Below are 17,436 nucleotides of genomic sequence, written 5' to 3'. Positions count from 1 at the left end.
TTTTCTGCAACAGTTTCTTCCTTCTGTTGTAGAGTTTATTAATGGCAGGGGACCACCAGATTGGCTTCCTTTTTTTGGAGAAGCTTGTCTTAGTTCTGTTGGCTATGGCTAGGCCCATGCATTTATGTACATGTTTGTACAGTGCATTGGTGTATGACTGGCAGTCATGCAGCTATTTTCCATTGGCATGGGTGCCGTGAAGTTAGCCACCTCTATTTTTAGGAGCCCAAAGTCAGATTTGGAGATGTTTTTCAAGGTACCTTTGTGGGGGGTGTGGTTAAGACGTGAATTTCCATGGTGATTAGTTTATGGTTGGATCTGACCAGGGAGGGATTGACTATTGGTGTAGAGCAATGGTCTCCCATGTTAGTAATAACCAGGTCAAGGATGTTGCTTCCTCTAGTAGGGGTCAGAATGAGCTGGTCCAGAGCACTGGAATTGATGAATTCCAGGAAGCATTGGGCCAGTGTATTGGTGCTTGAGTAGTTTTCCCAGTTGATAGAGGGGTAATTGACGTCTCCTAGTATGAGAGTGTTGGGTTGGACCTTGATAGATTCCAGGGTGCTTAGGAAGGTGGAGTGAGAGTCTAGGGACATGGTTGGGGACCTATAGCAGGCTATGACCTGAATCGTCGTCTTACCCAATGTTAGTTGTACCTGAAGTATCTCAGATGCATTATGCTGGGATACTAGTCTGGAGGTCTACATATCCTTTATGAATATGAAGATATCACCGCCTTGCCAGCTTCTGTCCATGTTTCGAGGCCGAAAGGTGTGGAATGAGTTATAGCTTGGTAGTGCAGAGGTGCTTTCTGCCCCTTTAAACCAGGTCTCCGTTACAGCACAAATGTTGACGTTCTCCATTTTTGAGGAGTGCTTTGAGTGAGAGAATCTTGAGATTTAGACTTCTAGTGTCGAGCAGCATGACCCTCAGATTGTATTTATTTATAGCTGTTATGGTGGCAATTTGGTCTTTGGAACATCACCTAAAAAAGGCACTATAGGGGTGGCAAAGCCTTAGCCAGTACCCAGAAACCCATGGTTGACAGATGCAGGCCGTCTCTGGCAAAGTATCAAGGTCTGTCAATCATGTCATCCCAAGCAGACAGATACTGGATCCCCTTAGAATGACACCAGAAACTTAGCCAATTGTTGAAGTCAATCATTTTCTGTTTGTACTGCGGTATCATTCTAGGTGATGGTAGGATACTGTTCAGGGCTAGGGTCATACCTGCCTGGACCACACAATCCCAGAGCTCCACCGTGTCTCTTTTCATGTAGTCCAGGGAGGTGCATCTCAGGTCATTCACACCCACATGGACAACGACAGAGTCATACCTGTACTTGTTGTGGAGTGACCTGAGTACGTGTGTTATGTGTCGGATTCTGGCACCTGGTCGACAGTTGACTGTTACCTTCTCCATATTCAACGTAGTGAGTGGGACATCTTTGTGCCTGACTATTGATTCACCTATGATTAGTGTATTGGGCAATGTGTTTAGCCTTAGGGGCTTAGGTTGAGGGGCACACTGTGGAGGTGAGCTATGTGTCCTGCAGTTTGTGCTGTGTTGTGGTGGTTGAGTGTGTTTCTGTCTTGGAGGTCTCTGCTGTTTGGGTAAATTTCTATTGAGAGCCTCCATGAAGGTGGGTGTGTGGTTTGTGTTTTTATGTAAGAGCTGTGATGGTGGGTGTTTTGGAGGGCTATGTGTTCCATGTGGTGTGGTGCAGGTGCTGACCTTCTCCTCTTGACCAGCTAGTCTGGTTTTGGCTGGAGAGTGCATAGCTTCCAATTTGGTGATATAAGTGAATCACTCACAAATCTGAGTGCTGGGAGGTAAGAGGAGAGGGTTGTCTATGTACATGAGGCAGTTGCTACACTGCCTCCGAATGCCCAAGTGCACCAGGTTAATAGGAGAAAGCACAGGGAACTTCCCTTTAATCATACCAGGAGGGGTGGTCATAACTACTAAGTACTGGAGCTATTTCCATGAAGAACAACTAGTGCTGATGGCACTTAGGTGTGCTGCAATAATTGCTACAAAAACCGGTTGAAGTGCAAAGCGATGAAGCTATTTGAAGTGCAAGAAAGAGAGAAAGAACTAGCAAGATCTATGGAAAAACTGAAGAGCAGACTTTCTGGCACCAGTAATAGTTTACCTCAGCTTGGCTCCGCTGCACAGAGCTTAAACAAGTGCAAACCCAGGCAAATGCAAGCATTTAAACCAGAAAGTTGAAAGGGATGGAAAAACTGCCCAAACGGCCAATAAACTACATTTTCTGGGCCAGAAACCACTCCTTTTGTGGTAGATAGGCTACCTAGTGCTTACCACTCCTACTGATAGGCTAGAAGGCTTTCCTCCAACACAGAAAGGCTTGAGGGACTCAGATGTTTACAAACAGTCATGGATACAGTAAATTTGTATCTGGACTAGATTAGTCAACTTGTTAATAAATCTCTCTTTGTGATTAGTGGCATACCAATTTAAAAACACAGTAAAAAACTCTTCTGTCTTCCATTTAATTGCCACATCAAGGGAGATTTCCTGCAGATGATCAGGTCATCTGGGTATATGATAGCATTCACATCAGCTAGATTACCTGATAGGTCACTGATAAATAAAATGACAAAAGAAAGTTCTTGACACTGACTTACTTGCTATACAACAAATAATCATGCCTCTGTGAGAGGCTGTTATTATGTTGTTTATATTTCTTCAGTATGGCCAGTTGACCTGGGTCATTATGACTGAAAAAGCATCTTCAGATCAGTATAACTATCTGACAAAGAAAACTAACTCTTCCAAACGTAAAAACTGGCAAAAACACAAAGAAGGAAGCAGCGAGGACACAAAAAAAACACTGTTTACTCGGAATGTAGTAAGCGCTTTCGTCGGTGATAATCCACCAACTTCTTCAGACAATTTAAAATCACAACCTGCTACATCTTAAATAATATTAAGTCACATGATTAATTAATTAATTAATTAATTAGGAACATTGTTTATAGTTAAAGGTGTACCATCATGAGTACATCTAAACTTTAAAACCAGAATAATACTAAAACTTGCAGTATTAAGCCTTACTTAGTACTGCTTGTTAAACTACACAGCCAACCCAAGAAATATTAAAATACAATATAAATCAACCCAAATCTTATATACCAAAGCATATGGTCAAACATTGTCATGTATATATAAAAACAAACATTTAAATCCAACAGTGCACATAAAAAATTAAATGTTGGTGTTTATGTGCACTGTTGGATTTAAATGTTTGTTTTTATATATACATGACAATGTTTGACCATATGCTTTGGTATATAAGATTTGGGTTGATTTATATTGTATTTTAATATTTCTTGGGTTGGCTGTGTAGTTTAACAAGCAGTACTAAGTAAGGCTTAATACTGCAAGTTTTAGTATTATTCTGGTTTTAAAGTTTAGATGTACTCATGATGGTACACCTTTAAATATATAAACAATGTTCCTAATTAATTAATTAATCATGTGACTTAATATTATTTAAGATGTAGCAGGTTGTGATTTTAAATTATCTGAAGAAGTTAGTGGATTATCACCGACGAAAGCGCTTACGACATTCCGAATAAACTTGTGTCCTCGCTGTTTCCTTCTTTGTGTTTTTATCTGACAAAGAAACAAATTATATATGGTATTGCTGGGTGTTACATTAAAAATGGATCAGAATCACAGATACGCACATACATACTGTACTAAACTGCATATTAGATTACATATTAGTAAAATGTTACCTTCTAATTCTGGTAAAAAATAGTATAGCAGTATATCAACAATATTAGTTATATAGTAACATGGTTTAGAAGTAGATACACTGAAAATATTTAAAATCTTATACACTGAAGAATAAAAGAAAGGGGGAAAAGATTCCTGGTAGCTAATTATTGAACCTTACTGCTGCTACAGTCTGCATGGTACGATATCAATATTTATAAGTTTAAAATTTCCATAATATACACTTTAATCTAAACATCTGCAAAATAACAAAAACTCTTGCTTCTAAGTGATATTCACTCAACAGCAGAAGAATTAAAGAGACCATCATTTTTAACCTACTGTTTGATCTATAAAGTAGTTTGGCAGGTCAGAGACATGACTGTTGTCCTTTTAATTAATTGACATAATTGGTTAATATTCAGGCATGCACATATATACCAGCTAAGTATTCTGGGACCCAGTAATTTTATTATTTGGTAACAGTGCACTGGTATTTTGAATGAAAATATTAACAATATTATGGTAACATATTTGTAAAAGGTACCATATTGTGCACATGAAGTCTGCTTCTGAATTAATATGTGTGAGATTCTCAGTCGTATTACAGCATGCAAATTCAACAAAATATGCTATGGTATCCAAAAAGAGGACTATGGGTATTTCAGAAGAGCACAGTCAATGCACTGTACCATCAGATATTTGGAGGTGAAAGTTCAAGTGTGAGGAAAGCGTGAGAATTAGTGATTCTCACCATCTCTGTCATTTTAGTCTATACAGTGAAAGAGTTATTGAATATTCAGAGACATGTTATGACTTTAATGTACAGAATTACTATTATTATTATTATTACAGATGCAGTCAAAGATATAACATCAAAAGTGAACAAAACAGAAATCATATTACCGCACTGGTACTACTTACCCGTAGTGTAGTTTAGCACATCACCGGCAGGGCTCTGGCCTGCCTTGTTGTATGCAAAAACATTGATGAAATAAGTAAATCCACAGTCAGATGGAAAATAGCATTCAGTCAGTGACGAATTACACTGTAGTTCCAGCCCATCATCAGTTTTGACAAACACTATATAGTAATCGGTAAGTACTGTTGGAGACCATGTGATGGACAGGTTACCTGGCTGGATTTCTACAATGTTAATGCCCCCTGGTGCACATGGAACTGTTGAGAAACATAAGGTGACACAGGTTTATTTTTCTAACTCAGTTGTTGACAACTTTAGTAAACACACATACTAACTAAAGTAGAACAAAGTATATATAGTATATCTGTATAAATAAATAAATAAATAAAAATTAATTACACACTACAGCATCATATTAATTTATCCAAATATTTAAATAGTCCATGGTCAGAATTCTCAGAATAGCCGCTGAGACTTGCATAAGGTGCTCCAAACAAATTCTTTCTTATAAAGACGAAGGAAAGAACTTGGAGCTCACCCTCTCTGATGTTGGCGGGTTCTGTCATAAGTTTTGCTTTTGTGTTTGAGAAGTAGGCATTTTGTTCATATATGGAACAAGAAACAATATACTTGTACCCCCTTGAGTTATCATGCTCGAGCAACTGTCATTCACATTCACACACACACACGCACACACACACACACACACACACACACACACACACACACACACACACACACACACATGCTTAAAAATTCCACTATTGTAGCTGCCACCCAATATTGATGTTATTGAATCATGCCTTTCATTGCTTTATTGTTGATCAGCTTTCATATGTTAGATTGTATCTCATCTAAACGGTGCTCACTGCTCCGAACTTCATTATTTAAATGTGCAGCAGTGCAAATACACGTGTTGCCCCATCATGCAAGTTCATAGGTTCATAGGTAGGCACTAGGCTATTGGCCCTAGGGCCTATATAAGCCTAGCCAAATGGTACCCTGGCTTTTGCCACCCAAGAAAATTATTTTCATGTTCCCCTGTCAAGCAGAGCCACAGAAGTGATCCCCAGGGTGAATTTCCTATCTCCCATCCAGTCATCAAGATTTTTCTTGAAGAGTGCTAATGAGGAGCTTTGTTTGATATAGATAGGTAGTTTGTTCCAGAGTATGGGAAGTCTCTGGGACAGGAATCTATTCCTCCAGCATGTTCTGTTTATTGTGTTGACAAGGTTTAGGTCCCTAGAGCGTGTAGCTTGGAGGGATTAGGTTTTCTTTAAGTGTAGCATGTCAAACAGCTCTGGGTTTGACATAGCTTTGTATGTTAGGCAGAGATCGCCTCTGAGCAGGCGATATGCGATAGAGAAAAGCTGGAGTTTTTTGAGACGGTCTGCTTAGGCGATCTGTTTGAGGCCGGTAATCCTCGTTGTGAGGTATTTCTGCGGCCTTTCCAGTTGTTGTAGATGTCTTGTGAGATACATACCAAAAGGGGCATTGTACTCTATAATGGGTCTTATGAGTGATGAGTAGAGGGGAACAATGACCTATTTTTTCATGGATGACAAACCTTTTGTGATGAGGTGTGCCACGTAGAAGGATTTCCTGACTACTGTGGCGATGTGATTATCAAAGGAGAGACTGCTGTCCACCTGTGTCCCAAGGTCTCTTATCACACTTTCAGTGTTAAGTAGACTATCGCCTATGTGGTAGTTCATGGGTACAGAGTTTTTACCAAAAGGGATGACAATGCACTTTTTTGATTGAGCTTGAGGCCATGGCTTTGACAGCAAGCATCTGTCTCAGTGAGGCCCTTTTGTAAGATGTCCACATCGTTAGGAGTTTTGATTATGGCTCCTAGTTTGCAGTCATCTGCTAACTTTGTTAGCCAAAGACCTTCTGTGTTAGCCTGTACTTCAGAGAAGTAGATACTAAACAGGAGAGGACCCAGGACTGAACCCTTTGGTACTCCACTTGTCACTGGTCTGAAGTTGGATTTAGAGTCTGCTACTTTCACAGTGCGGTATCTGTCAGTGAGCCAGTTGGCAACCCATCTTGTGACATAGGGATTCATACCTAGTTTAGTGAATTTATCTATAATTCCAGGGTGGGGATGGTGTTGAAGGCCTTGGTGAGATCTAGATAGGCTGTGTGAACCACCTTACCCTCATCTACGGCTTTGGTGACCGCTTCAAAGAAGGCTATCAGGTTTAGAAGACATGATCTGTCTTTTACAAACCCGAACTGGGTAGGGTCTAGAGTCTGGAGATTGCCAATGTCATTGTTTATAAGTTCCATGATGATACATTCCATAGCCTTGCAGACCAGGCTCGTCAGGCTGATGGGTTGGTAGTTCCCAGGGTCCGTGGTGGCTCCCCCTTTGTGGAGTGAGATAATCATTGCTGTGCGCCATTCAGTGGGCACAAAGCCTGAGTTGAGGCTATGACTGAACATGGTACTTAGGTGGGGTGCCAGTTTGTTCTGTAGTTCGTGTAGAACGCAGCCTGTGATGTTGTCAGGTCCCATGGATGCTGTGTTCTTGGCTTTAGAGAGTGTGTTTTTTAACCTGTGCAGTTATGATTACAGGAACTTTGCATTCTTCTGGTATAGAGATGGGCCCTTTAGGGGGTGAGACAGGGGTAAAGTTAGCAGTGAACCTATCCGCCAGGATGTTGGCAATATCAGTTGGTTCTGTATATTTAGTGCCATTGTGCTGTAACTCAGAGGAGAGCTGAGTGTTGCCATTGAGATTTTTGACATAGCTATAGAATGCTTTGTGGCTGTCTTTAGAATCAGTGGCAATTTTGTTTTCATAACTAGCTTTGGAGGATTTTATGAGGGATCTCAGCTTCTTACTGAGGCTGACCATGGAGTTCCTCCAATCATGGGATTTTACTCGTTTTGCAACAGTTTCTTTTAAGGGAATTTTTGCATTATGTGTGCTTATGGTCTGATGAAGCCCTGTTGGGTGAAAGCGCTTCCCTCTGCTGATTTATTTTTTATCACTGCTGGTTTACTTGTGGTTCCTGAATAAATGGTTTTAATCTGAATCGAATGACCATTGTTTTCTACAGCCGTGTATTGCTCTGGTACCTATTGCTTTTGATCGTATTTTTATTTGGACTGTTTGTGGTGCCTAGAGCATTTACTCCTTGGGGGTTGACATTATTATTTAGCTTCTTTCTTCTGTTGTAGAGTTTGTTTATGGCAGGGGACCACCAGATTGGCTTCCTTTTTTCTTGGTTCTGCTAGGGATTGCACGATCCATGCACTCGTGTAAGTGCTTATAAAGTTCATTTGTATAGGATTCAGCAGTCGTACCTTTATTGTCCTTCAGCATGGGTGTCGTGAAGTTTGCCTCTTCTGTCTTAAGAAGCATGAAGTTGGCTTTGGAGAATTTTTTTACGGTGGTTTCCCTAGTGGGGAGTGGGGTGGGATGTGGATGTCTAGGGTGATTAGCTTGTGGTCTGATCTGACCGATGAGAAACTGACCTCTGGTTTGGAACACCATTTGCCCATGTTGGTAATGACCAGGTCTAGAATATTGCTGCCCCTGGTGCGGGTGTGGATAAGTTGATCCAAGGTGTTGGAATTTATGAATTCCAGAAAACGTTGAGCACAAGAGTTGGTACATGAGTAGTTTTTCCAGTTAATGGTGGGGTAGTTGAAATCGCCCATTATTAGGGTGTTAGGTTGTACCCTAATATTTTCCAGTGTATCAAGAAATGAGGAATGGGAATCCTGGGGCATAGTGGCAGATCTGTAGCAAGCTACAATTTGGATTGCGGTCTTGCCCAGAGCTAGTTGCACTTGGATAATCTCAGATGCAATATGCTGAGCAACTAGCCTGGAGGTGTGGATATCCTTAATGAATATGGACATGCCTCCACCTTTAGTGTTTCGGTCCAGGTGGCCGAAAGGTGTGGTATGAATTATAGCCTGGTAATGCAGGAGTGATCTCTGGAGCCTCAAACCAGGTCTCTGTCACTGCACAGATGTCTATGTTCTCCATTTTAAGGAGTGCCTCGAGTGAGTGCATTTTGAGGTTTAGACTTCTAGCATTAAGTAGCATTACCCTCAGATTTTGCTTGCTTGTACCTGTTATGGTGGTGAATTTGTCATTTGAACCTTGCCTAAAAAGGGCACTATGGGGTGGCAAGAGCCTTAGCCAGTATCCAGATTCCCAAGGGAAACAGGTGCAGGCCATCTCTGGCAAAGCATCATGGTTTGTCGATCATGTCATCCCAGGCAGACAGATAATGGATCCCCTTAGAATGACACTAGAGGTTTAGTCAGTTGTTGAAGTCAATAATTTTGTCCTTGTACTGTGGTATCATTCTGGGTGATGGCAGGATGCTACTCAGGGCTAGGGTCATACCTGCCTGGGCTTCAAGATTGGACAGCTCCTCCGTGTCTCTTTTCATGTAGTCCAGGGAAGTACATCTCAGGTCATTCACACCAACATGGACAATGACAGAGTCATATTTGTACTTGTGGAGTGACCTGAGTGTGTGCATTATGTGGTGGATCATGGCACCTGACAGGCAGCTGACAGTAACGTTCTCCTTGTTTAGCCTGGTGAGTGGAACATCAGTGCCTGATTATAGAGTCACCTATGACTAGAGTGTTGGGTACATTGTTATGCCTTATGGGCTGTGGTTGGGTGGCACACTGACTTTGTGGGCTATGTGTCATTTGGGTTGTGTTGGGGGGGTGGAGGTTGCTTGCGTTTCTGCTTTGGAGATCCCTGTTGTTTGGGTAGATTTTTATTGAGAGCCTCCATGAATGTAGGTGTGTGTTTTGTGTTTCTGTGTGTGTGTTTTGGTGGTGTAGGTTTTGAGAGACTATGTGATGAGTGTGGTGTGGTGCAAGTGTTTACCTTCTCCTCTTAACTGTCTAGTCCAGTCTTGTCGGACCCTGAAGGTATATATTTACAGTCCAAGGATGGGGGACAAAGCCCACTTGCATCAGGGATTGTGGGCTTGTCCCTGCAAAAAATATTTTTAAACTCACTGTCAATACCATGACTCAATGATTGATATCAAGTTGGTGAAACTTAGGCGCTTGATGCTGGAATTAATAAAGTACTTCCCATGTTCATACTTGAGCCATTTGAAGAATGCTGAAGTTCTCTGCAGTCTACTAGATGTTTTAGCTAGCATCTTATACTGTCCCACCCTTTTACCTTCCCTCTTATCTGTATTAATTTCAGGTATTTTTGATGGAATCATACAGTTATTCTGTACCACCAAATTTATGGGCCTATCCCAGTTTTCAACCTCCCTCTCTATCAAGAAATACTTACTTAAATCCAAGTAGTAACCTGACCTTTTAAGTCTGAATACTGATCATTCCAACCACTCTGTCCTGTCTTTTCAGATCAGATTTTTCACAATTTCCCCAGGTAATTTGTGGACCCACTGATATCCCCACATCCACTCTTGTCCTTAAGGAAGAATAGTCCTAGCTCTTCCACCTATCCTTTAAGGAAGTATAGTCCTAGCTCTTCCACCTATCCTTTAAGGAAGAATAGTCCTAGCTCTTCCACCTATCATTTAAGGAAGAATAGTCCTAGCTCTTCCATCCATCCTTTAAGGAACAATAGTCCTAGCTCTTCCACCTATCATTTAAGGAAGTATAGTCTTAGCTCTTCCACCTATCCTTTAAGGAAGAATAGTCCTAGCTCTTCCATCCATCCTTTAAGGAACAATAGTCCTAGCTCTTCCACCTATCCTTTAAGGAAGTATAGTCCTAGCTCTTCCACCTATCCTTTAAGGAAGAATAGTCCTAGCTCTTCCATCCATCCTTTAAGGAAGTATAATCCTAGCTCTTCCACCTATCCTTTAAGGAAGAATAGTCCTAGCTCTTCCACCTATCCTTTAAGGAAGAATAGTCCTAGCTCTTCCACCTATCCTTTAAGGAAGTATAGTCCTAGCTCTTCCACCTATCCTTTAAGGAAGAATAGTCCTAGCTCTTCCACCTATCCTTTAAGGAAGAATAGTCCTAGCTCTTCCATTCATCCTTTAAGGAAGTATAGTCCTAGCTCTTCCATAACTTCCCATAGGTCTTCCCATCCATCTGCCTTGCCATACTGGTAGTTGTGGTCTGAACTGAGAGATTAAATTAGCAAGAAAAAGAGACTAGTATTTCGGGAATTGGATGAGTACCTTCACTTGCTAGACCATGTTTTTCAAAATCTCACCAAGACAACACTGATATAGAGACTGTATTTTATATATCATGCAGGACGGTAGGTTAAAAATAAATAAGTTGGCTAGGTGTACATGTCCCAAGAGTAAAAAGTACCCAATCCTGGTGTAAGCATTGGTTCCAGAACTGGAAAAAATGGTGCAGAATCTTCAGGATATGGAAACATTCTAACAACAGGGTTAGACTAGGCTCAGAGAATAATGACGTTCGTGTGATAAAAGGAAAAAGGATGTAGTAGGCCACAAAACCACAACACCTGTCAAGCCAATAAAGAGGCATAGATATGACAAAAGGAAGAAATTATGCATTGTTACTATAATACAAGAAGCGTAGAATTACCACATAGAGAATCTTCAAAACGTTTAAGGGGAAATCAGAGGAAAGAAAAAATTGTGAAAAGCTACAAATAAAAAAATATTTTCTTTACTAGAACAGATCAACAAAAAACATTATATAGACAAAGAAACATTGGACCACCTGCAAAAAGGAAAAGAAAAGGAAGTAAGAAAATGTAAAAATATAAATGGGAAAGAAAAATAGGTTTAATATGGTGTCATATATATGCAGTGAAGAAAGACAAACTAAACAAAACAAAAATGCAGCTCCAAAGATATTTAAAGGGAAATACAGACAAAGGCACCTGAATATGGAAAATTTCATTCATAATACAAAAAGTATGATCACAAAAGGGGAATGTAGAAAGTAGGACTGGTAAGGTAGACGTTTCATGAACAAAAACTGAAGTTATTAATTATCGACCAAGTGGAGGTTTTAGTGTGGAGATTCCAACACTGGTATTGAAACAGCATGATGAAGCAATGTGTCCTGAGCTGGTGAAATGGGATGCATCTGAAGACGTTTTGCGACATACTGATGTTCTTCTAGAGCCTTCTGTAGGAGACCAGTACGAATGTCCAGCTGACATTGCACAGCAATGGAAGAAGCAGAAAATAGTGATAATTCTGACACAGGTAATTTTGTGGAGTGATGGGCCAATGGGTCCTCATATGAAACAGCAGTGAGGTGCATCTGAAGAGGATATGTCACAGGAAGATATTCTGGAACTTTCTGTAGCATGCTCACATGAAACCAAGAGCAAAGAAGATGCTCTTAGTTTCAAGGAATATGATTTAAGGGAAGAACTGCTTCATTTAATAGAGCTGGATAGATATATCAAAATAGATGAAAGAGAAGGATTACACAAATTAAATAAGATCCAAAATGTTAGAATATTTGAAAAACAGATGAACAGTAATGATTAATAGAAATTGATGTGCTATAAGAATATATAGGATATAGTACTGTGCAGCTAAATTAATAACAGATTAAGTGTTACCACAAAATGTAAAGTAATGAAGGGAACAAATAGAATATCACCCTGGAAGCACCAAACAAAGAAAACTGTAAACCAATTAAGAAAAGAAGTATCACTATTAGATGAATGAACAGATCACCCAAAATACTTAGAAAGATAGACATGGTAAAAGTAACACAATGTTTATCAAAGCAGACCAGGATTTATCATATACTACTGTAAATAATAATAAGCTAAAATATAAAAGGAAAGCCTAGAAAGTATGTAGATAAATGTAAAGCAAAATTGCAAAATAAGTAATGCATTGATGACTCAGAAAGGCTTTATAGAGAATTGGGAAACAAAGGAAAACACACACACACACACACACACACACACACACACACACACACACACACACACACACACACACACACACACACACACACATACACACACACACATGCTGAATGGATAGAAAAAATAACAGTAAGGAGCTGTAATGTATGAGATATGAAATGGGATAAATTAATGGCCAGAGAAACTGGGAATTATAAAAGCTCATAAATGAAAAATCCAGTTTCTTGCTTGTCAAATACTTCTTGCTTGTCAAATCATCATCATCTCCTTTTGGCTTATCCCAGTTAAGGGTCACCACAATGGAACAACGGTCCACAGAACGATTGGCAGTGGAGTTTTATGGTGTTGAGTTGCCAGCCCGGCACCCAACCTTCCACAGAAGGCACACACATGCACACACTCACACCTAGAGCCAATTTAGAGTGTCCAATCCACCTACAGCATGTCTTTGGGATGAAACCGGAGCACCCGGAGGAAACCCATGTGACCACACAGAGGACATGCAGACTCTGCACAGAAGGCACCCCAACCAAGAATCAAACTGGAGAGCCTCTTGCTATGAGGTGGCAATGCTAACCGCTGCAAAACTGCAGCCGCCCACTTCTTGGTTGTCAAATGATATATAAAAGTCAGTGCATACCAAGATTATATATTCTCATTCTGAAGGAGATATAGACCTCTTTGAAACTAACTGCATGTATAGATTTGCAATTGTGGGACTGCATACATATCTACTGATGCAAACAGTGAACATATGAATACAGAAGGAGAAGAAGGCTAAGATGACAGCTTTGCTTAGTTTAGCAGAAGCATTTTGGTATCAAGCAGGATTGGAAATCAAACCAAAACTAAGCAAAAAGCAGACAGCAACTATATGTGCCAAAAAAAAAAAAAAAAACAGGAAAAGGATCAAATGAAAATGAAAAAAAATGTAAAAGCCACAAATATAATGGCAAGTACAGGGATCTCCTGGAACAGCCTTATGTTAACCAAGATCTGAAGCAAGAATAGTTACTGAGAGGTGAAACGTTAATAATGGCGGCCCAGGATAGTATATCACTATTGCTCTTGATTTTCCTTACTGGTTTGCTGTATATTGCTCCCCCATAACTGATGACATAAGCCATTATTTTCAGTTTACCATGTCTCAGGCAGTACCACTCTGTCCATGAGTCCCTTTTACAACAGTGAAGCTCTGTATGACTGTACAGAAAGGACAAAGTGTACTCATGCGTTGTCCTCTTCTAAAGACAGCCTGAAAGTTTCAGCATAACTCTGACAATATGATCGGTCTAGAATTTTTGAATATTAAAAGATCACACAAGACAATTAATCCTCACAATCATTAGCAACATATACACACACACACACACACACACACACACACACACACACACACACACACACACACACACACAAACAAAATTTTCAGGAGTAAACACACATACACACTCATACAAACAAACACACATAAAAGTTTTAAGCATAAATGGAGTAACACTCACGTCTTCACATCCACCTACCAGTCAGCAGTTGCACTGAATTTGATGCCAGGCTGGGTCCAGCAGTATTGCTTGCAGAGACAGAGATTGTATATTCAGTTCCACACAGCAGAGGTGACAGGGTGCACGAGATTCCAGATGAAGTACATGCCAGTACAGAGTTGGGTGACGAAGCCACAACAGTGTAATTTAAAGAATCGTCTGTCTGATTCCAAGAAACAGTAACTTGTGGTTCACCAGTTGTTGGTGTTATCTGAATACCACTTGGAGGAAGTGCAACTGAAATAAGGGCAAATAAATATTTTATAATACAGTCCAATTGCAATCTGACACATGTAGCCTAAGAAGCAGCAATTTGTTCCTACACACAGTAAGTTTAACAATTTAAGAGTCTTTGGTCTCATTTTATGTCAGGGATTGACCAAACATACTAAGTATGTAGAAGGAAAACAAGATTTGTTCTATTCTGAAAGACAATTTAAATGTAACTAATGCAAAAATCTTATACACAAACATGAAATGAAGGGGTATAATGACATGCTGAGATTATATCTGTGAGACAGCAGAAGTACTAGCTGATTCTGTGCTGAGATTACATCTGTGAGATAATAGAAGTACTGGCTGATTGTATGCTGAGATTACATCTGTGAGATAACATAAGTACTATCTGATTCTGTGCTGAGATTACATCTGTGAGATAACATAAGTATTATACCATGCGAACATCGCAAACCCGACAAACGTGCATGCTGATTGGCTAATCCAACCAGCGTGCACATAGTAAATCCTACAAGAAACAACGCAAAAAGTCCGGTCGCTAAATATCATGCGGCTACAGCAAATAAATAGTAAAGTAAAGTAAATCTAATACCCAAAACACACAACAATTTAACGAAAACACAGAAAACTAACCAATTTCCATACTACACTCCTCATTCCCTCACCTCGAACACTAAAAAAATAAAAAGTCATGCAGTCGCAAATGCATCACACACACACTACATAACCACCACTTATAACACAATAAAACCAAGCATTCTCATAAAACCATTCACTTACCTATATTCCCTACAATACCTATACACAGACAACTCCAAAATGTACATACTAAAAACACACCACACATCCTCCTCAAAGTCAAAAACACACACCATACCGAACGTCCACATCAGCATACATCTAATAAAAGCGCATACAACACCACCATCTAGTGACCAAATAGTAAAAGTACATAGTTTAAAAAAATTAATACAAATTAAAACTACACCACATTTCAACATACCTATAACTACTAAAACATAACTACACATTATAAACTTCTACACTGCTTAAACTATATTATACCAAGCACCACCTAGCCCTTTCCTAACATTTCCTGAAAACTAAAAATAACATGTATTTAAATTAAAACAGAAATAAACAATAAACACAAACTGAAAGTGTGGACTATTTTATCTCACAAAAAGTGGAAGAATACAAAAAAAAGCAAACAAAAACATAAATAACAACAATACAAACATAATACAAAACAAACTAACACCATGGTATAATAGCAATAACCCACTTCTGGGTGTGGGTAATGCTGGATTTACCCACGGTTGTCTTTGTTTGGTCCCGAGGGCGAACCACGCCAACCGTGGGTAAATCCAGCATTACCGACACCCAGGCGTGGGTTATTGCTATACTAGCTGATTCTGTGCTGAGATTACATCTGTGAGATAACATAAGTACTAGCTGATTCTGTGCTGAGATTACATCTGTGAGATGACATAAGTACTAGTTGATTCTGTGCTGAGATTATATCTGTGAGACAGCAGAAGTGCTAGCTGACTCTGTGCTGAAATTACATCTGTGAGATAACATAAGTACTGGCTGATTCTGTGCTGAGATTACATCTGTGAGATAGAAGTACTAGCTGATTCTATACTATGAACTGCTCATTCATGGGATAAGTACTGACAAAAAATTATGTGTCAAAAGAACTTGGTATTACATTTTATACTGAGGCACAACAGTCACTCTGGATGTTTCTTATTATTGTTTAGTTTGTATCACTCCAAAATGGCAATGAAGTAAATTACCATACTGATCTGATTTTTCAGTCAATGTGTCCTGTTCACACAATGCAGTCTACATCAACATAATATGACACAGGTCAGACATAATAATGAGATTTTTTTTCTGCCTTCAGTTATACTGTCAGCACTTTAGGTCAGTGGCTTCTTAGCTTCTCTGGAAGCACAGTGTCAGTGTCTCTTTTTCACTGAATGACTCGTGTGCTAGCTGTAGTTGCAAAATGGCTTTCATGGTAGCTTTCAATTAATTTAAACCGTATTATGAAGGAAAAAAGGTAAAACAAAAATAAGCTATCTTAGGAAAGTCTATCTATGGCTTAAACTGATCTTGAAGGAGAGTTAGGGAAGAGACTTTGGGATATTATTGGTTTTATTTACTGTTGACAGCTACCAGCTGAGTTCCTGAATATTGCTGCTCTCTTGATTCTGTTATACTTAAATTTGTAGTATGGTAAGCCATGGAAATGTGTGCACTATGAGAGTTAAGTGCATGCCCCAGGAGTAAAATAAAGCTGGGGGTGAAGGGCCATTTTTCCTGTGCCTCTGAGAAGTGCAGCAAGTAGAGAAATGGCAAAGTATGTGCAAAGTCTGATTTTAAACATAAGTGTGAAGTGTGAACATAAGCGTGAAGTGTCATGACACATAGGTTGGTATCTGTGCAATGTAACTGTGCACATGCATGAGAACTGTGATGAGACATGGGATCCATCCATCCATTCTCAAACCCCTTTTCTATTTTTCACATGGAGTCTAGGTGTCACTTCAGCAGTGACAATCATCTCGAGCCAAGGTTCACACTGCATGGGATGGCATCTGTAAAATGTAACTGTGTACATACATGAGAAGTGTGATGACACATGGGATGGCATCTGTAAATTGTAACTGCGTACATGCATGAGAATTGTAATGATACATAAGTTGGCATCTGTAAGATGTAATTGTGTACATGCATGAGAAGTGTGATGACAAGTGGGATGGCTCAGTAAAATGTAATTATGTACATGCATGAGAACTATGATGACACATGGGATGACATATGTTAATTGTAACTGTGTACACGCATGAGAATTGCCATGATACATAGCTTGGCATCTGTAAGATGTAATTGTGTACATACATGAGAAATGTGATGATACATGGGGTGGGATCTGTAAAATATAACTGTGTACATACAAGAGAAGTGTGATGACACATGGGATAGCTCTGTAATATGTAATTGTGTACATGCATGAGAAGTGTGATGACTCATAGGCTGGCATCTGTAACATGTAATTGCGTAAATGCATGAGAAGTGTGATGACACACGGGATGATATCTGTAAGATGTAA

The 17,436-nt window shown here is 39.6% G+C and overlaps 1 protein-coding gene across 1 annotated transcript in view; it reads right to left on the bottom strand.

Moving 5' to 3' along the window:
* FNDC7 (fibronectin type III domain containing 7) overlaps positions 1–17,436 on the bottom strand; it is a 131,868-nt gene that overhangs the window by 90,827 nt on the left and 23,605 nt on the right. The window contains exons 6-7 of the mRNA XM_044086065.1: positions 14,055–14,312; positions 4,673–4,927 (exon numbers count right to left, since the gene is read on the bottom strand). Of these exons, the coding sequence (XP_043942000.1) occupies positions 4,673–4,927; positions 14,055–14,312 (513 nt within the window). The remainder of the gene's footprint in view (positions 1–4,672; positions 4,928–14,054; positions 14,313–17,436) is intronic.

Source organism: Protopterus annectens, chromosome 10.part0 (genome assembly GCF_019279795.1).
Source record: "Protopterus annectens isolate FY-2018-M chromosome 10.part0, PAN1.0, whole genome shotgun sequence".
Lineage (NCBI taxonomy): Eukaryota > Metazoa > Chordata > Ceratodontiformes > Protopteridae > Protopterus > Protopterus annectens.
Note: the sequence above shows the minus strand (reverse complement) of the source record. Positions and strands in the feature narration are given on the sequence as shown.